Source organism: Budorcas taxicolor, chromosome 12, assembly GCF_023091745.1.
Source record: "Budorcas taxicolor isolate Tak-1 chromosome 12, Takin1.1, whole genome shotgun sequence".
NCBI lineage: Eukaryota > Metazoa > Chordata > Mammalia > Artiodactyla > Bovidae > Budorcas > Budorcas taxicolor.
In genome coordinates, this window is record NC_068921.1 from 16,301,558 (window position 1) to 16,328,288 (window position 26,731).

At 36.4% G+C, this 26,731-nt stretch overlaps 1 protein-coding gene across 1 annotated transcript in view; it reads right to left on the reverse strand.

The window, feature by feature from the left end:
• ZC3H13 (zinc finger CCCH-type containing 13) overlaps positions 1-26,731 on the reverse strand; it is a 98,468-nt gene that overhangs the window by 49,534 nt on the left and 22,203 nt on the right. Inside the window, exons 4-7 of the mRNA XM_052650128.1 lie at positions 23,106-23,214; positions 13,188-13,327; positions 12,033-12,193; positions 6,315-6,512 (exon numbers count right to left, since the gene is read on the reverse strand). Of these exons, the coding sequence (XP_052506088.1) occupies positions 6,315-6,512; positions 12,033-12,193; positions 13,188-13,327; positions 23,106-23,214 (608 nt within the window). The remainder of the gene's footprint in view (positions 1-6,314; positions 6,513-12,032; positions 12,194-13,187; positions 13,328-23,105; positions 23,215-26,731) is intronic.

Consider the following 26,731-nt stretch of genomic DNA (forward strand, 5'->3'; position numbering starts at 1 on the left):
CCCCTCTGATGTCTGCGTCAGAAGCTTTCTCTGTCCCTTTTTCACTTTAACAAAACTCTGCTACACAAAAGCTCTTGAGTGATCAAGCCTGGTCCCTGATCCCGAAGCTAAACCTTCTTCAGAGATCACAAATCTAACAGTGTTCACTGTAAGCTATCATAGTTAAAATTCATAACTCAACCTTTAAAATCATCATGCAAAAAACACACTTAAAAAACACTAAATGAACTATGGACACTATCAAAATCAACTCTCCTTTCAGTGGTAAAATAGAACACAAAATGGTACACATTTCACACATAGAAATATTTAGGCTTTATTGTTTACATAAGAAACTTATTTTAAAAAGTAAGTCACTACTAGGTATAAAATAAGCTACAAGGATTTATTGTACAGCACAGGGAATATAGCCAATATTTTATAATAGCTCTAAATGGACTCTATATAAACAGGGGCTTCCCTGGTGGCTCAGATGGTAAGGAATCTGCCTGCAAACTGGGAGGCCTCGGTTCGATCCCTGACTTGGGAAAATCCTCTGGAGAAGGAAATGGCAACCCACTCCACTATTCTTGCCTGGAAAATTCCATGAACAGAGAAGTCTTCTTTATTAATAAGTTTCAGGTGTACAACATAGTGATTCAATATTTTTGTAGAGTATGTACTTAGTCGCTCAGTTGCGTCTGACTCTTTGCAACCCCATGGACTATAACCTGCCAGGCTCCTCTGTCCAAGTACTAATAACTGTGGTTCAATTTCATTTTTGTATTTATGTAGAAATGAATTATTTCAAAAACCTCAATTAAAGAATAAAGAAGAATGTTAAGACTTATTATCAGCACATCCTTCAACCATATTCAAGCCCAGAATTATGTGCCATTTAAATAACGTGATTTTTCAGAATCTGGTTCAAGAGACTTACATGACTAGAGTGAACCAAAAACTGCACCCATCACTGTGATCAAAAGTCAGAAGAAACCAATATCCAGCATCCCTGGCACATGAAGAGACTGTTTCCAAGCTCTTGGACTGCAAGGAAATCCAACCAGTCCATCCTAAAGGAGATCAGTCCTGAGTGTTCATTGGAAGGACTGATGCTGAAGCTGAAAATCCAATACTTTGGCCACCTGAAAAGACGCTGATACTGGGAAAGACTGAGGGGAGGCGGAGAAGAGGACGACAGAGGATGAGATGGTTGGACTGCATCACCGACTCAATGGACATGAGTTTCGGTAGCCTCCGGGAGTTGGTGATGTACAGGGAGGCCTGGCGTGCTGCAGTTCATGGGGTTGGAAAGTCAGACACAACTGAGTGACTGAACTGAACTGAACTGTAAGAGTAAAAGAGCTGGTAGTTAAAATTCAATAAAGCCCAGAAACAAAGCACACCAGCATAACACAAATTTAGGACAATTGGCTCCTATCTTCTACTTGGAACATCAAGTTAAAGTTATCCCTTTCTCCTGAAATAGGATGGGCTGGTGAAGATTGAGGATCAGCCCCTGCCAAGCAACAGCAAGCAATCCAGGCTTGGGGGAGAGAGAGGTAAAGCATGGTTTTCAAGTCTCTAGACCAACTACTCAGACTCACAATGTTTTCAGCTCAGGCCAACAAACTGTATGTCAAATTAGGGAGATTCTTAAAATCCCTGCCACTATCTCGGAAGTTCTATCCAATGACAGGTCATTTAACTGTCAGTAAAAAAAAAAAAAAAAAATTACCAGCAGACAGCATTGAACCACAGCCAGCAACAGATTTTGATAGTGTGGCTGGTTATCTGTTATTTCATTAATCTCACTACATACAACACAGTCCACATATCTACTGGATTGAATTTTCGGCCTCTATATGCTATTTTATGATTGGACAAATCATTAAATAGGGCTAAATTTTGCAACTACTTACTGCTACTGAAAACCTCCCTGAAAAACAATTTTCTTCTTACTCTCTAAACATGATAGACAAAGGGTTGAGAGCACAATTTTTCAGAACATAAATACCACTCTAGATTTTGGAGGCAAACTACAAGCTTCTCTCTCTTTTGGTTCAACAAATTTTCTGAATATCACGCCTAAAAGAGAGCCCAAGCCTTGATCAACTGGACTAAATACAAAAGATTTCACCCCCAACGCAATTATTTTGATATTTATAAAATAATTTCATTTTAACACAAGGCTACCACGAATAGGGGCTTTCAAGTGGTGCAGTTGTAAAAAATTTGCCTGCCAATGCAGGAGACACAGAAGACACAGGTCCAAACTCTGGGTCGGGAAGATCCCCTGAAGAAGGAAATGGCAACTCACTCCAGTGTTCGTGGCTAGAAAATCCCGTGGACACAAGAGCCTGGCAGGCTACAGTCCATGGAATTCCAAGAGTCAGCTGCAACTTAGTGACTAAACAACAATTATGAATGTAGCATATAATTCTGTTCAGCTATATTTATCCCTAGCCTAAATTATTATGCACCTAAAAATACTTTTTAAAAATCAATCTCAAAAACAACAGAATGATCTCTGTTCATCTCCAAGGCAAACCATTCAATATCACAGAAATCCAAGTCTATGCCCCAACCAGTAACGCTGAAGAAGCTGAAGTTGAAAGGTTCTATGAAGACCTACAAGATCTTTTAGAACCAGCACCCAAAAAAGATGTCCTTTCCATTACAGGGGACTGGAATGCAAAAGTAGGAAGTCAAGAAACACCTGGAGTAACAGGCAAATTTGGTCTTGGAATGCGGAATGAAGCAGGGCAAAGACTAATAGAGTTTTGACAAGAAAATGCACTGGTCATAGCAAACACCCTTTTCCAACACCACAAGATAAGACTCTACATGTGGACATCACCAGATGGGCAAAACCGAAATCAGATTGATTATATTCTCTGCAGCCAAAGATGGAGAAGCTCTATACAGTCAACAAAAACAAGACCAGGAGCTGACTGTGGCTCAGACCATGAAGTCCTTATTACCAAATTCAGACTTAAATTGAAGAAAGTAGGGAAAACCGCTAGACCATTCAGGTATGACCTAAATCAAATCCCTTATGATTATACAGTGGAAGTGAGAAATAGATTTTAGGGCCTAGATCTGATAGATAGAGTGCCTGATGAACTATGGAATGAGGTTCGTGACATTGTACTGGAGACAGGGATCAAGACCATCCCCATGAAAAAGAAATGCAAAAAAGCAAAATGGCTGTCTGGGGAGGTCTTACAAATAGCTGTGAAAAGAAGAGAGGCAAAAAGCAAAGGAGAAAAGGAAAGATATAAGCATCTGAATGCAGAGTTCCAGAGAACAGCAAGAAAAGGTAAGAAAGCCTTCTTCAGCAATCAATGCAAAGAAATAGAGGAAAAGAACAGAATGGGAAGACTAGAGATCACTTCCAAGAAAATCAGAGATACCAAGGGAACATTTCATGCAAAGATGGGCTCGATAAAGGACAGAAATGGTATGGACCTAACAGAAGCAGAAGATATTAAGAAGAGGTGGCAAGAATACACAGAAGAACTGTACAAAAAAGATCTTCACGACCCAGATAATCATGATGGTGTGATCACTCATCTAGAGCCAGACATCCTGGAATGTGAAGTCAAGTGGGCCTTGGAAAGCATCGCTACGAACAAAGCTAGTGGAGGTGATGGAATTCCAGTTGAGCTATTTGAAATCCTAAGAGGTGATGCTGTGAAAGTCCTGCACTCAATATACCAGCAAATTTGGAAAACTCAGCAGTGGCCACAGGACTGGAAAAGGTCAGTTTTCATTCCAATCCCAAAGAAAAGCAATGCCAAAGAATGCTCAAACTACTGCACAATTGCACTCATCTCACATGCTAGTAAAGTAATGCTCAAAATTCTCCAAGCCAGGCTTCAGCAATATGTGAACCGTGAACTTCCTGATGTTCAAGCTGGTTTTAGAAAAGGCAGAGGAACCAGAGATCAAATTGCCAATATCCGGTGGATCATCGAAAAAGCAAGAGAGTTCCAGAAAAACATCTATTTCTGCTTTATTGACTATGCCACAGACTTTGACTATGTGGATCATAATAAACTGTGGAAAATTCTGAAAGAGATGGCAATACCAGACCACCTGACCTGCCTCTTAAGAAATCTGTATGCAGGTCAGGAAGCAGCAGTTAGAACTGGACATGGAACAACAGACTGGTTCCAAATAAGAAAAGGAGTACGTCAAGCCTGTATACTGTCACCCTGCTTATTTAACTTCTATGCAGAGTACATCATGAGAAATGCTGGAGTGGAAGAAACACAAGCTGGTATCAAGATTGCCGGGAGAAATATCAATAACCTCAGATACGCAGATGACACCACCCTTATGGCAGAAAGAGAAGAGGAGATGAAAGTGAAAGAGGAGAGTGAAAAAGTTGGCTTAAAGCTCAACATTCAGAAAACGAAGATCATGGCTTCTGGTCCCATCACTTCATGGGAAATAGATGGGGAAACAGTGGAAACAGTGTCAGACTTTATTTTTGGGGGCTCCAAAATCACTGCAGATGGTGATTGCAGCCATGAAATTAAAAGACGCTTACTCCTTGGAAGAAAAGTTATGACCAACCTAGACAGCATATTCAAAAGCAGAGACATTACTTTGCCAACTAAGGTCCGTCTAGTCAAGGCTATGGTTTTTCCTGTGGTCATGTATGGATGTGAGAGTTGGACTGTGAAGAAGGCTGAGCACCGAAGAATTGATGCTTTTGAACTGTGGTGTTGGAGAAGACTCGTGAGAGTCCCTTGGACTGCAAGGAGATCCAACCAGTCCATTCTGAAGGAGTTCAGTCCTGGGATTTCTTTGCAAGTTCTGTTCAGTTCAGTTCAGTCGCTCAGTCGTGTCCGACTCTTTGCGACCCCATGAATCGCAGCACGCCAGGCCTCCCTGTCCATCACCAACTCCCGGAGTTCACTCAGACTCACGTCCATCGAGTCAGTGATGTCATCCAGCCATCTCATCCTCTGTCGTCCCCTTCTCCTTCTGCCCCCAATCCGTCCCAGCACCAGAGTCTTTTCCAATGAGTCAACTCTTCGCATGAGGTGGCCAAAGTACAAGAATGATGCTAAAGCTGAAACTCCAGTTCTTTGTTTAGTTCTGATACCAAAAGCACAGGCAACAAAACCAAAATCAACAAATAGGACACATCATACTTTAACAACTTCTGCGCATCAAAAAACACCATCAAAAGAATGAATAGGCCACATATGAAAAGGGAGAAAATACCTGTAAATCATGTACTTGATAGGGAGTTAACATCCAGAATAATGGATTTCTATAATTCAACAAGAAGAATCAAATTAACTCAATTTAAAAACGCATAAAGGACTTTAAATAGACATCACTCCAAAGATGACATACAAGTGGCAGGAAAGCAATGAAAAGATGCTCCATATCACCAATCATTAGCAAAATACAAATCAAAGCCACAGTATCATCTCCCACCAGTCCAGGTGACTGCTATCCAAAACACAGAAAACAACAAGTGTTGATGAGGATGTGGAGAAACTCAAACTCTTGTAACCCTCTTAACAGGACTGTAAAGTGGTACAGCTGGTATGGAAAACAGTATGAAAGTTTCTCCAAAAATTAAAAATGAAATGAAACTACCATATGATCTGGCAATCCCATTTCTGAGTCTATGTCCAAAGGAACTGAAAGAAGGGTGTTAAAGTGATGTTTACATACCCATATTCATAACAGCACCATTCACAATAGCCAAGAGGTGGAAGCAGCCTGTATGTTTACTGACAAATGAATGGATAAACAAAATGTGGCATATAGATGATGGAATATTATTCACCCTTAAAAAGGAAAGCAATCCTGTTATGTGCACAGCGTGGATAAACCTTGAAGACCTAATGCTAAGTAAAATAAGCCAGTCACAAAGAGACAAAGGGATTCCATTTATATGAGGTATCTAAAGGAGTCAAATTCATAGAAACAGACAGAATAGCGGTTACTAGGGACTGGGGAGTGGGGGATAGGTTGTTTTAGGGGTACAGAGTTTCAGATTTGTAAGATAAAAGTTTTGGAAATCTGTTTCATGACACTGTGAAAAAAAATATATATACACACACGCATATATAAAACAATACTGAACTGCACATTTAAAAGTGGGTAAAATTAGAAATTTTATGTTTCTTAGATAATAATGATTTGTTATGTTATTAACATTTATTGCAGTTGTCATACTTCAATATGGTTAATTATTAGGTAGAGTTTAAAAAACACTAAAAAATCCAGGATAGTAATGCCTAAAAGCTTCTGAATAGTATTACACATTTTAAGAAAGTAAGATTATTAAAAATCCTACTTACCTCGGCTTGTCTCTTTTTTCTCTTTGTCTTTCAAAATCTCGTCCTCTGTCCTTTCCATCTCTTGGTTTTTCCTCTATCCTGTCTTTCACTTTGTATTTTTCTTTGTATTTTTTCCCTAGAGCAATATCTTCCTGTATAGGAGGGGGTGGGCTAGGAGTTCGAGGTCCTTTCTTCTTACTTTGGTTGCTTTTTGAATTCCTAAGGTTAACACAAAGCTGTCAGAAGTCTAAAGACTTTTAGAAGGTGAAATAAGGTTTGTTTTTTTTTTTTCATTTTAACAAAGCACGATTAAAGAATGGTTAGCATTCCTTTCAATAACTTGCCATTTACTATTTTATATACTAGTAATCAATATCCCCCCCAACAACAACAAAAAAAACAGAGAAATGAGCAAAGATTTACTTGCTACCTATTTCATTAACAGTGCTTATTATATACTTTTAAAAGGTAGATTTCTGAGAAAAGATAGAGGTGGACTAGGAAGAGATTCAGGAAAGAAAATGTCATTAAAAAAAAAAAAGAACTGGAAAAATTTTAAGCTTATTATAAAAAAGTAGATAGAAAAGTAAACATCACCTACAATTCCATTACCCAAGGACAGCCCATAGTAACACCATGGACAAACATCCACACTTTTTCTATGTCTCTTTTCCTTTTTCCCTCCCTGCCCACCCCCATATGCACAGTCATAATGCAATGTTTTTTAAAAACTGTTTGTATTAAATACAGTATTGGTATATTTCTATAACAAAAAGTGGGTTCCTATAATTACTCTTATGGACTGTACAGAATTCCCTTAATAGATATGCTCTATAACTTCTTTAAACAATTTCACATTCATAAGGTTTTTAGGTGGCTTCCATGTTTTCAGCATTATAAAGGACAATGACATCAAGTATATATGAAACCCTAAGCACTGTTAGTAAATATTTATTTAAATCTTTGTTTTATATTTTAAACATTCATTTAAACCTTTTCCAATTCTTAGACTACAAAGATGATCCTTTAAATTTTAGAATTTTGTCTTTCATGGTTTTAATCCGTCTGGAACTGACTAATTGCTGTAACTCTGAGCCCTTACACATTACAAATTGTCTGTCTTCATACCTTGACAGTGGTCTGACTGAATACTAGAGGGTTTCAGAAAGATATCCTTTTCCCTCAGAGTTCTATAAATACTGTTACAGTATCTTGCAGCATTCAGTGTTTTGGATGAAAAGTCCAAAGAGAGTCAATTACTTTTGCTATGCAGGTTTTTCAGCTTTCCTGTTGGTATGCTTGTAATACATTATCCTTTGGAAATTAAAAATTTCACCAAGATAAATCTAGGTTTTCTTTTTTAACCTTTTCCAGTACTTAATGTGCTGTTTCAATCGGAAACCTTAAGTGTTTTGCTTATTGTTTTTCCTATTCTTATTTCATCAATTCTCTAGTTTGCTTTATTGCAATGACTGCGTATCTCCTAGGTCACTTCTCCATTATTTTTCATTATTCCCATCTCTCCTTTTGCTTTCCAGTATCTTAAATGTGTTTTCAAATTCGGTAAGTTTTCTTTTAATTCTAAATTTGGCAATCTCATTATTCTGCTATTCCCAGTATAAAAATCATTTTCGTTCCAAAATATCCTTGTTCACAGACTGCTTTAATTTTTTCACGATCAACTGCTCTCAACAGATCAATGCAATATCCTCTCAAATCATACTAAAATTCTGAATGAATTTATTGTTTCAATTCATTCCTATTTTCTGCAACATGGAATGGTCAGTCTGGTACTGAGTTTTAAAGGAGTCCTTTCTTTTCAGGTATCTGGAAAGTTTTCACCAGCTACTTATTTCAGTACCTACTGATATTTATAAATGATGACCTAAGCCAAAATCCCAGAACTTACTACCTGTGACCTAGAGTTCTCTAGCCCAAGATTCCTTAGCTAAATTAAAAGTAACAGGTAGTATCTTCCTCAGAATTGCTGGTAAGACTAAAAACAGATTAAAAAGGCAGCTGACTCAGAGTGGGCATTCAGAAAATTTGCCTTAGTCTTTCTCCCTACTTATTACCAAAGATAGGGTAAACCATCTAGCAAGTCAGAAATTATTAAAATATGACCAAATCTGCTTTTCATCCTCATCTCCTGCCAAGAACCATTATTAGCTACATTATCTCACTGCATATTTATGAGATGACTGGAACTTTTAATGTATTTAACAGACAAGTGATAAATGTCTTTTCCATGTAAAAGACACACTGGGGGTGGGGGAGGGAAGCAGAGAAGAAGGGGACATGTATACTTACAGCTGACTCTAGTTGTTGTATAGTAAAAGCCGAAACATTGTAAAGTAATTGTCTTCCAATTAAAAAAATGACATACTAATCAATAGTTGGTACAGACAGTATCAAAATTACTAAAAAGCCATTTTCAACCATTATCATTTCAAAATGATAGAGGAATTCTTGACACAAACTGTATTTTCACATTACTGCCTGTGACAGAGACTAACCAGGTATTTACTAAACTTTTGTTCAGGCCATACTGTTGAACAATAACCCTAGACATTTATAAAGTTATATATGACCAAATGACCAAGTTCTGGCCAAAAGAACATAAGAAGAAGTGATGTATACCACTTCCAGGCCTAATTGATAAAAAAGCTTCTCATATTCCAGGTAATTATAAACTATATAACTAAATAAGTGTAATACTCTTTTTTTCTGTGCATATTTCATTTTTTGATCCTCAATAATACAGGAAAGTGAAGCCACAGTCAGAAGGAGCTTAGTTACTCAAATCCATGTATAGGAGAGTCACCTCTTAATCAGAAATACCCATTTTTTGCTTGAGTGAGAAACTTCTGGTTGTGTTAAATTCACATTCTGGGAGTAAGCTATCATAACAACCAAGATTATGCCACTACACTCACTAAAGTGCAGAATTTCTTCAAATACCTTCAAAAATATACGTACGCATTCACTAGTTGGGAAACAGTTGTGTTACAGACAGAGTTTGCAAGTGCCTTCCAACAGAATGGGCCAAACTGGTCTTGTGCACTCTGCAGTCAGCAACATCTCTCAACATTTTTTAAGTCAAACGATCGTCCTTTTAGGGGCACAGAGCCCACTTCCTATTTGTGGCACAGAGCTCAATTATCCACTTCCATCACTCTGTAGAGCCTATCTCTCTCTCCCCAAAACTTAATTCTTTTGAATAGCTTTTGACATACTTCACATATCATCTTAGCATAAAGCTTAGTATCAGACTATCTCTCACAACAAATGTCAAAGAAAACTGCTAACTTTCAGGGAGAAGTTTGAGTCTTAATTTGTCTGTGATTATCTCTGCCCCTTCAATATGATAACCACGTAAAAACAAGAAGTCAGTTTACCTGATTGCCCCCTCAGTTTACTTACTGGCATTGGTTGCAATATGCCACTGAATTTTAACTGAAATTCTAATCATTACTTGTTGTTGAATGTCTTCAGTTTATCGTATGATCCACAATGAAACTATAAGTTGATGACCTGACACACTCTAGACAATTTAAACTGCATGACTACAGAAGTGCTATATCCAACTCAGTGTTTTCTTTGTATCTTCAATGTACTGTTTTCCAGGTCCTTCTGTTTCTATTATTAAATTAATGATGCATCTTAAACTCAGGATCACATAATACAAAAATATAATAGTTAAATCAATATAATTATTCATGTGTGCATGCTAAGTTGCTTCAGTCATGTCTGACTCTTTGTGACCCCATGAACTGCAGCCTGCTAGGCTCTTCTGTCCACAGGATTCTCTAGGCAAGAACACTGGAGTGGGTTGCCATTTCCTCCTCCAGGGATCTTCCCAACCTGGGGATTGAACCTGCATCTCTTAAGTTTCCTGCATTGGCAGGTGGGTTCTTTACCACTAATGTCACCTGGGCAGCCCCCAATAATTCATGCTCAATATTGAAAGGATAAGTGAATTACCAATAAGACTGTTAGAGAAGACTACAGGAAAAATGAAACTAACCCTTCAACTAAATAGGTATCAAAACTTTCTATGAAGAGACTAAATACTGAAGATTTCATAAATAACAAGGGTAAGAAAATGAAAAAGTATTTCTGGCATCCTGGGTTTTGGGGGGAAATAAATGGAATTAGGGGAATTTATATAATTGGTTAGTTAAAAGGAAAAAGAACAGGTGGGTTAAACCGTACCACTCTGTAGTTTGACTTCTTTCATATCCCTTTACTCAATTCCAGGAGCAAAGGAGAGAATTAAGCCTGCTTTACAGAGTGCCTTATTAGAACGCAAAGCTCTTTGAAGAGTAGATGCTATGGAAAGATAGAATAGTGAACCATCAAGATGCCAGTCTTCAGGGAGCTTAAATTTAATAGAAGTTGTAAAACATGTATGCCACGGCTAAAATATAATAATGGAAATAGCAGTTAGTATTATGCAAACGGTATAAATAAAATCTGATAGATATACAAAGAGAGCAGAAATTATGTTCAGTAAGGAGAAATGGGAAATCTTAATGGAAAGACAGAATTTGAGCTAGACACTCAAGGACTATGAGTCAGGATGATGAGTGTAGGAGGAACATTGGACAAAGATATGGACAAGACCGAGAAGATCAATGTATGAATTCCCCTCTAAAAAATCTGAATTTCATTCAATAGAATGGAAAACTACTGAGTTTTTCAATGGCATAATAAATTAACAGGAATTTTTCTTTTAAGACATCTCTTACAACATCTGTAAAGTGAACGGTTATGGCAGCTGAATGACTATGTTTACATGTGTGAGGGAATGGACCCTAGATAAAGTAAATATAGTGTGTAGGATGATATATTAATAATAAACTAGGCAAGAAGTAAATGAAGTCTAGAATAGGGTTAAAGCCTCCAGAAACTAGAGGGAGAACAAATATAAATTTCATTATGGGATCATACAGATAACTACCAACTGGTCAAATATTGAGAAAAGGTTTAGCTTTGTTCTTAAATAATAAATTAGTGTATGCCCTTTAATTGAAATAAAATTTAAAGCAGATGACACTATATGGAAAACTATCTCCTGCCTTATTTTCAACCCCCCAATGTAATTTGTTTCTATCCTTACTCTTTCAACTGGCTACTACAATTCTAAAAAATGTATTCATACTGCTTCATACACCAGGAGACAAGAAGAATGTTGTTCACTGTGCATAATTTGTAATAACTAAAACCTGGAAATGACTTAAATGTTCAACAACAAAAAAGTAAATATATAAATATTAATATGAAAGAACTATGGCTATATATATATCAACATAGGTAAATGTAAAAAACTACAAAAAAAAGCTAAGTAAAACAGTAAATTGCAGAAGAAAAGTTATATCTATATTAAGATTAAATAAATGAAAATATTATATATTTTAAGATAATATGATATGGAAGTATAAACACACATGCACAAGTATCATAAACAACAAATTCAAGAGGGAAGGTCAGGAAATATACCTGCTTAGTTTTTGGGTTGGGGGGGGAAGTTCTGAAGCATATATAGGTATGACACAGATCTCTGTTTCATCGTTCTCTATAATTTTAAGTGGAAACTTTCCATACTTTTTCAAGAAAAAGCTTATATTAAATGTTCAATGTATTAAAAGAATCCTTTTGTAATCTACTAAGTAATTCTTCTGAATATCATGTCAGAAAAAGCTAGTTCATTCTGGCACTATTTATCACCCTACTGACCTCTGCTGGTCCAACAATGGAGAGGAAACTGCAGTTGTCTTCCTGTCTTTCTTGCTAGTTGAAGATGATGACTTAGGGCTTGACTTTCTCTTCGGAGATTTGCTAGACTTTCTTAGAGAAGGTGATGGAGACAACTTTGATCTAACCACTTCTGGTGAAACCTTTCAAAAGAATTCAGTAAGTCAGAAAGTGTACCAATCACGGTTGCTACAATCAAACAAAGCAACAACAATAAACTTCAGATAAAACATTAAGTGTTATAACAGCCACCACACATTACTATCAGCCTGGCTCCTAAACGTATACTGTTAACCAATATGCTAACTGCCCCAACATTATTATCAAAAGTGAAAGTGAAGTTGCTCAGTCATGTCTGACTCTTTGTGACCCTGTGGACTGTAGCCCACCAGGCTCCTCTGTCCACGGGATTCTCCAGGCAAGAATCCTGGAGTGGGTTGCCATTTCCTTCTCCAGGGGATCTTCCCAACCCAGGGATTGAACCCAGGTCTCCTGCACCTCAGGCAGACTCTTTACCATCTGAGCCACCAGGGAAGTCATAGGCAGTTTGCAGGCTCTTATTTGGAGCTTATGACTGTTAACAGGGAAGCGACAGCAGGGTTGCAGAGAGAGCTGACTGGAGCTGGCATGGCTGGGGTAGGATGTCCAAGTTTATCACAGACAGTCTAAAACAGAACTCTGATCAGCACCTGGGGGCATCAGGTTCTCCAGCCCCTTCTATATCTGCCACACAACTATTAACATTAGTATCAATTAAGCAAACTAAACTTATGAAATTTCAAAATCTCCTCAGAAAAATCACAAATTATATTCAAATATATTTTATCTATTTCTACTCTTTAGAAGAAGTAAGTACTCTATAGAGATAGCATGGGCCTAAAAATCAGGTTTATCTAGATTCAAGTTCCATTTCACATTAGTTGGTGACTCCAGGCAACAGAAACTCAGTTTTGTTTATCTGTTCAATATTAAAAATATGCCCTATTTATCTAATAGAGTAATGTGAAGATTAATTGATTAACATGTATGAAGTATCAATATCCCAATACAATTTTAGATGTAGCAAGCAGTTAATGAGTTCTGCAATCAATATCCATGTTGATGTTAATTACTAACATATTTCAATAAAGAGCATACCTCCTTTTTAATAATAATTTCTTCTCTTTTCTCCATGTTTTCTTGTTCCAGCTTCATTAATTCCCTCTGTATCTTTTGACGCTTCATTTCCAATGACAACTCATGAACATAATCATAATTAATATCTCCATTGTCAGAATCTTTAAAATAAAAATTCCATTACTTTTCAAAAACTATTAGTTATCTATACCAAAAATTATAACAATTTTTTCAACTATTTTTTATACAAATTAAAATTGTAGATTCTTTAATAAGAGTAACACACTTCTAAAAAATAAAGGAAATATATACTGTTTCTACCTGGAGGAGGGCATGGCAATCCACTCCAGTATTCTTGCTGAGAGAATCCCCATGGACAGAGGAAACGGGCGGGCTACAGTCCATGGGGTGACCAAGAGTCAGACAGGACCGATTGACTAAGCATGGCAGCATACTGTTTCTATAAACACTTAAAACTGATATAGCCAATTTCTTTATGAAAAACCAGTCTTAAGGTTCCTGGTTTTCTGTAAGTCATTTTGGGTTGTCTGGGGATTGGGTTCAGCAATACGTGAACCGTGAACTCCCTGATGTTCAAGCTGGTTTTAGAAAAGGCAGAGGAACCAGAGATCAAATTGCCAACATCTGCTGGATCATGGAAAAAGCAAGAGAGTTCCAGAAAAACATCTATTTCTGCTTTATTGACTATGCCAAAGCCTTGGACTGTGTGGATCACAATAAACTGTGGAAAATTCTGAAAGGGATGGCAATACCAGACCACCTGACCTGCCTCTTGAGAAATCTGTATGCAGGTCAGGAAGCAACAGTTAGAACTGGAGATGGAACAACAGACTGGTTCCAAATAGGAAAAGGAGTGCGTCAAGGCTGTATATTGTCACCCTGCTTATTTAACTTATAGGCAGAGTACATCATGAGAAACGCTGGAGTGGAAGAAACACAAGCTGGAATCAAGATTGCCGGAAGAAATATCAGTAACCTCAGATATGCAGATGACACCACCCTTATGGCAGAAAGTGAAGAAGAACTAAAAAGCCTCTTGATGAAAGTGAAAGAGGAGAGCGAACAAGTTGGCTTAAAGCTCAACATTCAGAAAACGAAGATCATGGCATCCAGTCCTATCACTTCATAGGAAATAGATGGGGAAACAGTGGAAAAAGCGTCAGACTTTATTTTGGGGGGCTCCAAAATCACTGCAGATGGTGACTGCAGCTATGAAATTAAAAGATGCTTACTCCTTGGAAGAAAAGTTAGGACCAACCTAGACAGTATATTCAAAAGCAGAGACATTACTTTGCCGACTAAGGTCCGTCTAGTCAAGGCTATGGTTTTTTCTGTGGTCATGTATGGATGTGAGAGTTGGACTGTGAAGAAGCCTGAGCACCAAAGAATTGATGCTTTTGAACTGTGGTGTTGGAGAAGACTCTTGAGAGTCCCTTGGACTGCAAGGAGATCCAACCAGTCCATTCTGAAGGAGATCAACCCTGGGATTTCTTTGGAAGGAATGATGCTAAAGCTGAAGCTCCAGCTCATGCGAAGAGTTGACTCACTGGAAAGACTCGGATGCTGGGAGGGATTGGGGGCAGGAGGAGAAGGGGTCGACAGAGGATGAGATGGCTGGATGGCATCACGGACTCGATGGACGTGAGTCTGAGTGAACTTTGGGAGTTGGTGATGGACAGGAGGCCTGGCATGCTGTGATTCATGGGGTTGCAAAGAGTCAGACATGACTAAGTGACTGAACTGAACTGGGGATTGGGTTTTTGATTAGCTGGAATTTTTTAAAGATATAATTAAAATACTCAGCTACAAATTCTCAGTATTAAGGCTACCAAAACCTTTAATATTTCATACTGTATATGATGTGATTCATTATCTCCCTGCTTTTCCTAAAGACTCATTAGTATTAAGGTTACATTAAATGTACAATCCTGTTTCTGTAGTTTTGTTTTTAATATCATTACTAAAAGTAATTTTAATACTAATGTGTACATGAGCTATTTCTGAATGATCTATAACATTTTCATTATAAGTGGTTTGTAGCAGATCCTTAGATTAGAACTGTCCATCTCTTCAATAGATCTGATACCATGCATCTATTTCTATTTACCCTTTCAAAGAAAAGAATATGAAGATTAAAGAGGGGAAAACAAGGAAGAGTGATGCACAGACTATTTCATTACAAATGCATATAGATGTTTTCAGAGCCAACTGGCACTGTTATCTCTTTGTTATTAATGCCAACAAGCCTAGAGGAGGAAATTTCACTGACTGCTGTCCTAACACCTGACCACATTGGGACTGACTACTTACAAACTGAAGAACCTTCTCAAGTCACACTTTTAGCACTTAAGATCATCATTTCTTAACCTGGGGTAAATAAATAAAATGAAGAACTAAAAACCAAAAAAGATAAAGGAGTCCTACTTGATTGCTTAAAGCACAAAAATATGGACATCACTCACATTCTTTATATATAAAGAATTCCTACTAATTAAAAGGGAAAATGGTCAAAGGACATGAACAGGCAATTCACAAAAAGAAATGCACATGATAGATAAATAAGTCTTTCTCATGTATTAAAGAGCCATTTTTCCCCCTTAATGGTAATAGTTGGTACTGGCAAAGGTACAGATAAAAGGCATGTTCATTCTCTGGAGGTGGAGATGTAAACTAATACATCCAGCCTGGACAATAATTTGGTAGCCATGAGTAAAACATTCATACCCTTTAATATGACAATTTTACTTTTAGAAATCTATTGCAACTAATAATAGATATAAAAATAAAGCTTTAAATTTATAGTCTTCTACACTGCCCTACAGAAAGATCTCTCCATGTCATACACAAGGTCAAACAACTTCATTTTAACATCAGCAACACATTTCATGATATAAACATCAGTTTATTTAACCATTTTCCTTCTGACATTTAGTTTGTTTTCAATATTTTGCTATTATAAACAAGACTTCAAAGAACATTGTGATACCTATTTTGGTTTACAAGTGTGAATATTTTCTTTTCAGAACAGATTTCTTGAATTAAATTTGCTGGAGTAAGGGTAATTTTTAATTTGCCAAACTACACTTGTTTGTTTGGCAAACAATATTTTTTTTTTCCCTGACAAACTATACTATTGCCAAGTAGTAGTATATTGCCAGATATACTCAGAATTTGATTGTATTAATATTTATATTAATATAATTTATATTATAATTTTATAATATTGCCAAACTATACTCAGAAATTTTGGGGGCTTCCCTGGTGGTTCAGACAGTAAAGAATCTATCTGCAATATGGGAGACCTCAGTTCAATCCCTGGGTCAGGAAGATTCCCTGGAGAAGGGAATGGCAACCCAATCCAGTATTCTTGCCTGGAGAATTCCATGGACATAGGAGCCTGGCGGGCTACAGTCCATGGGGTCACAAAGAGTCGGACATGACTAAGAGACCACACTTCCACTTTTATACTCAGAAACAGATTTACCAAAGTAAACTTCCACTTGATAATATTAGTATTTTTCACTTCTTCCAGTATGATGGGTGAAGACTATTATCTCTCTATCTTCACCAGTATTCCCCTATAGTAAAGCTGAGCATTTACTGGCCATTTCTATTTCCACTATGAATTACATATTCAATTTTTTTATTTTTTGCCCATTTTTCAACTGAACTCCTTATGTATTTGTGGAAGTTCATTATATGTTAATACAATGTTTTTACTATATGCTTACACATGACACGTCAAATATTTTCTTTTGTGATCTGTTTTTAAAAGATGATGTCTATGTTTAGTTAGGCACAAAATTTTAAATCCTTATACAATCAAATCTTTTATGGATTCTGCATTTTATGCTTATTTTAGGAGAATGTACATACCTCCAAGGTTTTCCAAATATGTTCATACATTTTCTCTTCTACTACAATGGTGCTTTTGCTTTTTATATTACTGCATTGTTCTTTGTGATGAACAAATATGGTAAGTTTAGAGAACCAAACAAAAAATAAAGACTTGGGGAATGGGAGCTGGAAATACATAAAACAACTGGGGAAAATCAAAAGTTTTATAGGTACATAAGAATCTATACTTGATCCTGTAGGCAATGGGAAATCAGAGAATTTTAAACAGGGGAGTGAAATGAACTAATTTATTCTTTTACAAGTTCACTCTAACTCACAGAGTGAGAGAAGATATTTATAATATGTATACTGATTAAGAGATTTCATATTCAGACTATATAAAGAACGTGCTGTGTGCTTCAGTCACGTCCAACTCTTCATGATCCTATGGACTGTAGCCTGCCAGGCTCCTCTGTCCATGGGATTCTTCAAGCAAGAATACTGGAGTGGGTTGCCATTTTCTTCTCCAATATAAAGAAAATTCAACAATCAAAAAAAGCAGTTAACAATAGAGAAGTAGGCAAAAGTCTATAGAGTTTACAAAAGAGGTGGCACAGTGGCCAGTAAATTTGAGAAAATTGTCAACTTGTTACTCATTAAGGAAATGTACACTAAAACCACCACAGTAAGAAACAACCACCTATCTCTAGAATGATTATGATGAAAAAGGCAAAAATACCATAGAAAGGAGAACTATTTTTGACCTGACATTATCTACTAAAGATGAACATATGTAGACTCAATGGCCCAACAATCCTACTCCCAAACATAAACTCAAGAGAAATGAGTACATGTTTATCAAAGGTATGATTAGGAGTAGCAACTTATTCAAAATAGCCCCAAACTAGAAATTAACCAAATGTTTATTGATAGAAAAATGAATAAGTTATAGTATACTCATACAATGAACTACTATATACCAATAAGAATTAATGAACTATAACTATGTTCAAAAATCTCACATATTTTTTTGGCTAAGTACAGAAAGAGTACATGCTAAAGATTTCATTTATGTAGACTTCAAAAACAGACAAAACTAATCCATGTTGGTAAAAATCAAGACAGCAGGTACCTTCAGGAGGTGGAGGTTGGGAAAGCAGTGACTGAAAAAAGGGAGTACGAAGGGGCTTATGGGAGACGAGTAATTTCCTATGTATTGATGAAGAACAGGCTGCTTACACAAGCCTGTTCTATTGGTGAAAATTCAGTTAAGTTGTACAAATGAATCATGTACTCTTCTGAAAGTTATTATATAAAAAGAAATATTTTGTGAAGATTAGTCTGGGGTTAAAGTGGAAAATGATTTAGGGGACAAGACTAACCTCAATACATGAGGTTAGAGAATTATTTGTAAAACACATTTATAGACAACAAATAAGTATCTTAAGAACTAGAATATTAGTACTAGTAATTTAGAGAAATAGGTGGTTTTGAAAGACACTCAACAGATAGAAATGTTTAAGATTTATGTTAAGTGTCTGGGTTGAGCAGAAGGAGACTCAACAATGACCCTTAGACTTTTGGGGAACCAGTAGGAAAACTGGTGCCTTTAAGATATGGAACTCAGGCAGAGATATCCAATTGGTAATGTATCAATTAAGAGCTCTACATATTGGAGTCATTAATATGTAGATGTTAATGATGCCCTGGGAGCATGATTTCATCTGGAGAGAAAAACTGAAAATGAGGGGGGGGAAAAAAGGTCTTGGGAAGTGGGAAGGAGAAACAACTAAAAGTTTTAAAAGCAGCTTCTAAAGACAAGTGGGTCTCAAAGAGCAGTATGAGGACTCCTTGAGATCCCCAAGGGAGATCAATTTCTGGAGTTCCAGAAGATCAAAAGTATTTCCATAATTCTACATTATTTGCCTGGTTTACTCAATCTCTAGAGTATATTGGGGCTTTTTCCAGATGTCACATCATTAACAGACTGAATGCGGAAGCAGACACAAAAATCTAGGTATCTTTCATTAAGGTAGTCAAGAAGTTTACTTTAAGAAGTTAAAACGATTTGCAAAAACATTTAAAACATTGCCACCTCCCCCAATTTTTATTTTTGCTTTGCAAAGCATGGCTGTTTTCCATAAAACTGTATGCTAGATTTATTACTGCCACTATTTAACAAATTAAAATTTAAAAATTTTCTCAGAACTAACTTCTAAAATGGAAACTACTGAAGCAGATAATCCAGAAAATGAAAAGCTCTCGAGGGTCCTTAAAAAGAGTGAAAAGTGTCCTGAGACCGAAATGTTTAAGAACTACTCATACAGACCAAACTTCTTCTGAGTCTAGCTAAAATTGCTACTTAGATTGAAAATGTAGAGGGTAAGCATATTAAATGAGGTCAGTCTCACTCTCTAACTCTATACTTCAATATTTCTTCAAACAGAAACTTTTAAACCATAGCAATTTATAATAATCAGAACCTATGACTTTTAAAATCAAGAGAAAACCTAAGAAACAGACGTGAATATTTTGCATATAAAAGTACTATAAAATACGTTTACTCACCTTTTAAAAGAATTTTACATATAAAAGACTCTTGCAGTAAAAATCAGTTTAGTTTTTTTAAAGATGAGTTTAGAGCAAAGCATTGGGAAGGGATAGATAGTACACAAGGAGCCTCTGGAAGGACAAAGAGTTTGAATATGAAGACAGAAAACCCCACCAGTGATAGATGGATGCCAAGGGGAAAGTGTTTCAAGAAGGTAGGTTATGGGATGTATCACATGCTGCAGAAGATTACAGGAGAAAGAGACAAGTATGTCTTCATTTATTTAGCAAAAAGGAGGTTTTGTGACTTTAAAGAGCAGTTTTAGTGAAGATGCGCATCAGAAGGTGGAATAAACATGAAGTGAAAAGGTACAACTTAGCTGTAAAGTGGGAATAAACAAGGAAATGACTAAAAATAATATGGTGAAAAGAGAAAATGTGCCAAGATGGATCGTAAAGCTAAAAAAGAGAGTGTAAGATAAACAAATAAGATTGCAGAGGTGGAAGGAAATCAGGGGACTCTAACCTCATGCAGAAGGAGGGAAGCCTCTTATTAAGAACAAGAAGGAAATAAAAAGTTTAGTGAATAAAAACTAGTTTACAGATGTGCTGGCAGGAAGCTGAAAGAGTCTGTGGATAAAGTGTTACATCACTTGTGTGTTATAAATAGCAAGTAGGAGAAAGGGGTTGGAAGGGTGGAGATTTAAGGAGAGGGTTTGAAAGAGCTACTATGAAAAAAGGAGCAAACTGACCTAGGCTTTTCTGAACCTTTAAAATATTCAACAATTAGCATGTACTACTGTAATGGAAATACAGAAATTTCTGTTTTAAAACATAAGCATCCAATGTATTTCAGATTTTTTTTTTCAAAACAATAATTAAAATGAAAAGGAACAATGTTGGGTGTCTTCAGTGTTAATCCCTTAGAATTTAGAAAAAGCCATTCAAATTTGAACAGTCAAGGTTTGGAATATTTACTGCTATTCTATAGGAGGTATTAGTATTACTTTTGAAATCCCAATGAACTAATAGAGAAGTTTCCTATTTGTTCTTAGAAACAACTTTTTAACAGACAATACTGTATAAAGATGCAATAGATTTCTTTCAAAAGTACTGATGTTCAAATTGCTAGAGCTAGTGGAGGTGATGGAATTCAAGCTGAGCTATTTCAAATCCTCAAAGATGATGAGTGCTGCACTCAATATGCCAGCAAATTTGGAAAACTCAGCAGTGGCCATAGGACTGGAAAAGGTCAGTTTTCATTCCAATCCCAAAGAAAGGCAATGCCAAAGAATGCTCAAACTACCGCACAACTGCACTCATCTCACACGCTAGTAAAGTAATGCTCAAAATTCTCCAAGCCAGGCTTCAGCAACATGTGAACCATGAACTTCCAGATGCTCACGGTGGGTTTAGAAAAGGCACAGGAACCAGAGATCAAATTGCCAACATCCACTGGATCATGGAAAAAGCAAGAGAGTTCCAGAAAAACATCTATTTCTGCTTTATTGACTATGCCAAAGCCTTTGACTGTGTGGATCACAACAAACTGTGGAAAATTCTGAAAGAGATGGGAATCCCAGACCACCTAACCTGCCTCTTGAGAAACCTATATGCAGGTCAGGAAGCAACAGTGAGAACTGGACATGGAACAACAGACTGGTTCCAAATAGGAAAAGGAGTATGTCAAGGCTGTATATTGTCACCCTGCTTATTTACTTTATATGCAGAGTACATTATGAGAAACGCTGGGCTGGAGGAAGCACAAGCTGGAATCAAGATTGCCAGGAGAAATATCAATAATCTCAGATATGCAGATGATACCACCCTTATGGCAGAAAGTGAAGAACTAAATGGCCTCTTGATGAAAGTGAAAAAGGAGAGTGAAAAAGTTGGCTTAAAGCTCAACATTCAGAAAACTAAGATCATGGCATCCAGTCCCATCACTTCATGGGAAATAGATGGGGCAACAGTGGAAACAGTTGCTGACTTCATTTTTCTGGGCTCTAAAATCACTTTAGATAGTGATTGCAGCCATGAAATTAAAAGACGCTTACTCCTTGGAAGGAAAATTATGACCAACCTGGACAGCATATTAAAAAGCAGAGACATCACTTTGTCAACAAAGGTCTGTCTAGTCAAGGCTATGGTTTTTCCAGTGGTCATGTATGGATGTGAACGCTGGACTATAAAAGAAAGCTGAGTGCTGAAGAATTGATGCTTTTGAACCATGATGTTGGAGAAGACTCTTGAGAGTCCCTTGGACTGCAAGGAGATCCAACCAGTCCATCCCAAAGGAGATCAGTCCTGGGTGTTCATTGGAAGAAATGATGTTCGAGATGAAACTCCAATACTTTGGCCACCTGATGTGAAGAGCTGACTCATTGGAAAAGACCTTGATGCTGGGAAAGATTGAGGGCAGGAGGAGAAGGGGACGACAGAGGATTAGATGGTTGGATGGCATCACCAACTCAATGGACATGGGTTTGGGTGGATGCCAAGAGCTGGTGACGGACAGGGAGGCCTGGCATGCTGCAGTTCATGGGGTCACAAAGAGTCGGACACGACTGAGTGACTGAACTGAACTGAACTCTTAAGGTACTTTTCAAGTCTGTAAGTTTTCAGGGATATTTCTTAAATATTGTAGTAAATAGTTTAGGCTTGCAGTCTCTTTGCTGTCACACGTATTCAACTCATCTACCACAGCTCAAAAGGCACAGAAAATACGTAACCAACAGACATGGCTGTTCTCCAATAAAATTCTACTGCAAAAACAGGTGGTTGGCCCACAAGGTATAATTTTCTAGCCCCTGGTCTAAGTTTTTGGCTATCTGATGAGGAAGGAAGTTACATTCTTAAAGTCTACTATACTTTGACAAGTATAGTAGAGTAACAAAGCTGAACTACTGAAATAATTATATAAATTATATTAAAATGCCCAGTATATCTACAGATGTGAGTTCCTTCTCTCTGTATTTGGTAGTGTGAGACTATAGTGCTCAACTTCTAGATCACAAAAGAAGAGAAGACAGAACACTCATGGTATGGGAAATAAATGCTTTTTTGTTAAAAGACAATGACTTACAGGTGATTTTCCTAATTTTTCATGAACAAATCCCCCAGTTATCATCTGATATCACTTTCTTTAAAGATGAAATCCAGTAATTTCTTGGAAATAATCTTCCTAGGTCTTTAAGGTTTAAAAATCTCACTTTTAATATTTTATGCAAAACAATAAACATAAATTTCAATTCTCTTAAACCTTGATACTGAGAAACTTAAAGATTGACAAGTGCAATAAATTTCAAAGTACTATGATACTGAACAGGTAAGTTCTAGAGAGAACAGCTTTCTCGGCTTTTATTCAGCTACATGCCATTTCCTGCCTTATAACTCAGTAAGACACACAAGTCAATTAGATTCTGAAACAATAGGGAGATCATGGCTGGAAAGTGTCTGAAGCCCACAGAAAAACCTACGAAGTGAACAATCAATATACTGACTACATAAACAAAGATTTTTGAAACTCACCATCTCTATTAGTTTCCCATTCTACATTTTCTTCTTCACTTTCTGGAGTTCTCTCCTTAGTGATTTTTATGTCTTCCTTTTCCCTATGTCTCCCTCTTGAAGATTCTTTCTAAAAAGTACATACATACATACATATGGGTTATTACATTTATAAAAACTGTAAGAGTTAGTTACTATAATACAGAGTATTTCTAACTTCATCTTTGTTTCATTAAAGAATCAGTTTTGCAAACACTCATCCACTAAGCGGAGGAAGTAACAAATTCTAGAGTATCATCACAATGAAAAGACTACTATTATCTGTTTTACTAAAAAATGGCAAATGTATGAAGTTTAAGTTTTTAAGAGATACAATGAAAATCAAATACTTTAATACGCATTTGGTAGTACACTACATATTCAGTTTCTACACGAACATTACAGGGGTAAAGTTTAAAATGGATAAAATACAACAGGAGGAACTGTGATTATATTTTAAAACAACTAGAAAAAGGTTACACTGTTCACTGTAGATTCTCAAAAATAACTGCTGATCCAGGATGCGTTATATATCACTAACAAATGAGCATTTAAAGACACCTAAAGGTAAATCCAAACTTAACTAATAATTTTATAAATGCCTTAAAAGAAGGGATTTTCCCTATTTTGGTGTGGTAACTACAATATTTAGAAAAGTTATCTTTATATTGTGGAGAAGGAAATGGCAACCCACTCCAGTATTCTTGCCCAAAAGCAAAAAAGTTTAACATTTTATTCCAGGTATAACAGTAGCCTATACACAAAGCAGGATAATAATAATTCAGCTTGTAAAATTTAATGAAATATCCTATTATATAAGATGAAAACTCTAAACCACATTTCACTAAGTGGAAAGAAAACATAACCTTTGTCATGGAATTCTTACCTTCCCACCACAGTGTCTCACTTTTATTAACACTAAATCTTGACTATGAAAGACACTAATACACAAGGATATTAAGTGCTGAAAGTTCTTTCCAGGCATTACCAGACATAAAATTTGGCTGCTTACAACACAAATTAACTTATCTTTGTCTTATTTTTAAAGAACTCTAGTATATAACTGCCCGAAATTTTACTTATTTAGGTAGGAAGTCATGTTTTAAGTATTACTTGCTAAATGACATATATAGTTGCTGATACAACAGAGGCTGACAAATATTAAAAGACTATATAATAGAACCAGTCATGACAAAATGGTGACAGATCAAAAAAAGAAAAGGAAAAAATAAATGCACTCCTATTGGTACATGAGACAAAAAGAGGAAAAAGGAGGAAAAGGAATACCATCTATTTTTACTCTTAAAATATATTCTGTGAAATATCAATGAAGAATTCTTCTACATGCCATGCAACTTTTGAATGTTCTGTGAATTAAACCCACATACAAATGTGTGTATATACATATATTTATGTAAATATTTAATAACATTTACCCTACATATTGAAATTATACAATTTTTGCTTTCCAATATGACTCTAATACTGTCCCCAGAGATCACATATAACTATTACTAAGAACTAGTGTTGGAGAAGCCAATGGCACCCCACTCCAATACTCTTGCCTGGAAAATCTCATGGATGGAGGAGCCTGGTAGGCTGCAGTCCATGGGGTCGCTAACAGTCAGACATGACTGAGCGACTTCACTTTCACTTTTCACTTTCATGCATTGGAGAAGGAAATAGCAACCCATTCCAGTGTTCTTGCCTGGAGAATCCCTGGGAAGGCGGAGCCCAGTGGGCTGCCGTCTATGGAGTCGCAGAGTCGGACACAACTGAAGCGACTTAGCAGCAGCAGCAGCAGCAAGTACTAGTGTAGGCTTCAATATGTGGTGGAATTTCAAGTTAGGAGATATGCTTTTGCCTAAAACTTTGTCACTATCTCACCTCAAATCAAAATCCTATGGACAGAGGAGCTTGGTGGGCTACAGTCCACGGGGTCATAAAGAGTTGGACATGACTGATCGACTGAGCACACCTCAAATCATAACAGAGGAAACAATTTTGGTAACACCTAAGGCTCAGGTCATCTTTTAAAATGTTGTATTTCCTCATTTTTTCCTCTTCAAATAACAGTGTATAACTTCTTAGGCATGTGGTTTGTCAACTTACTGCTCTTAAATGCAAATATTTTAATTACAAGTATGACCATTTGATTATGTATTCTAAACTAATCATTCTGGAACATGTACATGTTGAAATATTTGTTAAAGAACCACAATATTTTAGCCAATACCCATGAGATGAGATATTTTATGAACTCAGAATTATTTGGATTTCAAAATATATTAAGTAACAATGCCAACAGGGTCTGGAGTAGCAACCTGTGATCAAACATTCAGTTATTTTTGCAGCAAAACATATGAATTCACCAACTGGATAAAGGCTATATAATAAGCTTCTCATCAATTAAGATCTGGTTTTGCTGCCAAATAAGTCTTTACCTAACTTAGGAAAAATGTTTCGTTTAATAAAAGTCTTTTACATTTCAGAAATGCAGTAAATAATTGTGAACTTTTACTTTCACTTTATTTCTACTTTATATCACTCATATTTATTTCTTAAACACATGTATGGACAGATTATATTTATTACAAATTTTATTTCTAGCTAGTAAGGAGCCATTAACAAGATTATGATTTGAAAAGAAATGTTGAGGCTAAAGGAACAGAAAGCCAATATTACTAATATAGTAAGTGATCAGCAACCATAATAATAAAATATTATGGGTCCTTGAAGTAATATAATCCAACCTCATACCCCATGTAGAAAATCTTTCCCTAAATTTTGAGCAGTTGTACAAGTCTTCTATTACAAGAATTTCAGGCGAAAAAAGTTACCCCCAAGGTCTCCACTGATAGTTCTCCACTGCTGCATTCTTTGCTCCCATTTTTAGACAGTTCTAAACATTAGAAAATTATTTCATATACTGACCACAACTTTCTTATATTGATACCTCTCCAGAATGTCTACTGATTGGAACTATTTTTTACGTCTACAATCATATAAAACAAATCTAGTAATTCTTCCACATGATAGCTCTTTAAATATTTCAACATTGTTACTAAATCTTTTCAATATCTTCTTATATCAGGACAAAAATACTCTTCACACTGATCATATATTAACATTTCATATTTTCATACCCTTCACTACTCTGTCATTTTCTCTGAGCACATTAATCTCGCAATGTTGCTTCAATAAAATGTGATAACTAAAATTAATTTAGTCTTGCCACAGTAGCATTGAGTATATAGCTTCTACCTCTCCCAGTATAGAATTGAAATTATTCTTGTATTAATTAACTTGTTTTGGGGGGGAAAGGTGTTTGGAGGAGGGAGAGGTGTTTTGGGTGGAGTTTAAATAAATTATAATTTTTAAAGCTATAAAAATGTAAACTATAATCTCACATATAATGAAGGCTGTGTGTCGCTCAGTCGTGTCCAACTCTTTGCAACTCCATGGACTGTGTATAGCCTGCCAAGATCCTCTGTCCACAGGATTTTCCAGGCAAGAATGCTGGAGTGGGTTGCCATCTCCCTCTCCAGGGGATCTTCCCAATCCAGGGATCAAACACAGGTCTCCTGCATTGCAGGCAGATTCTTAAC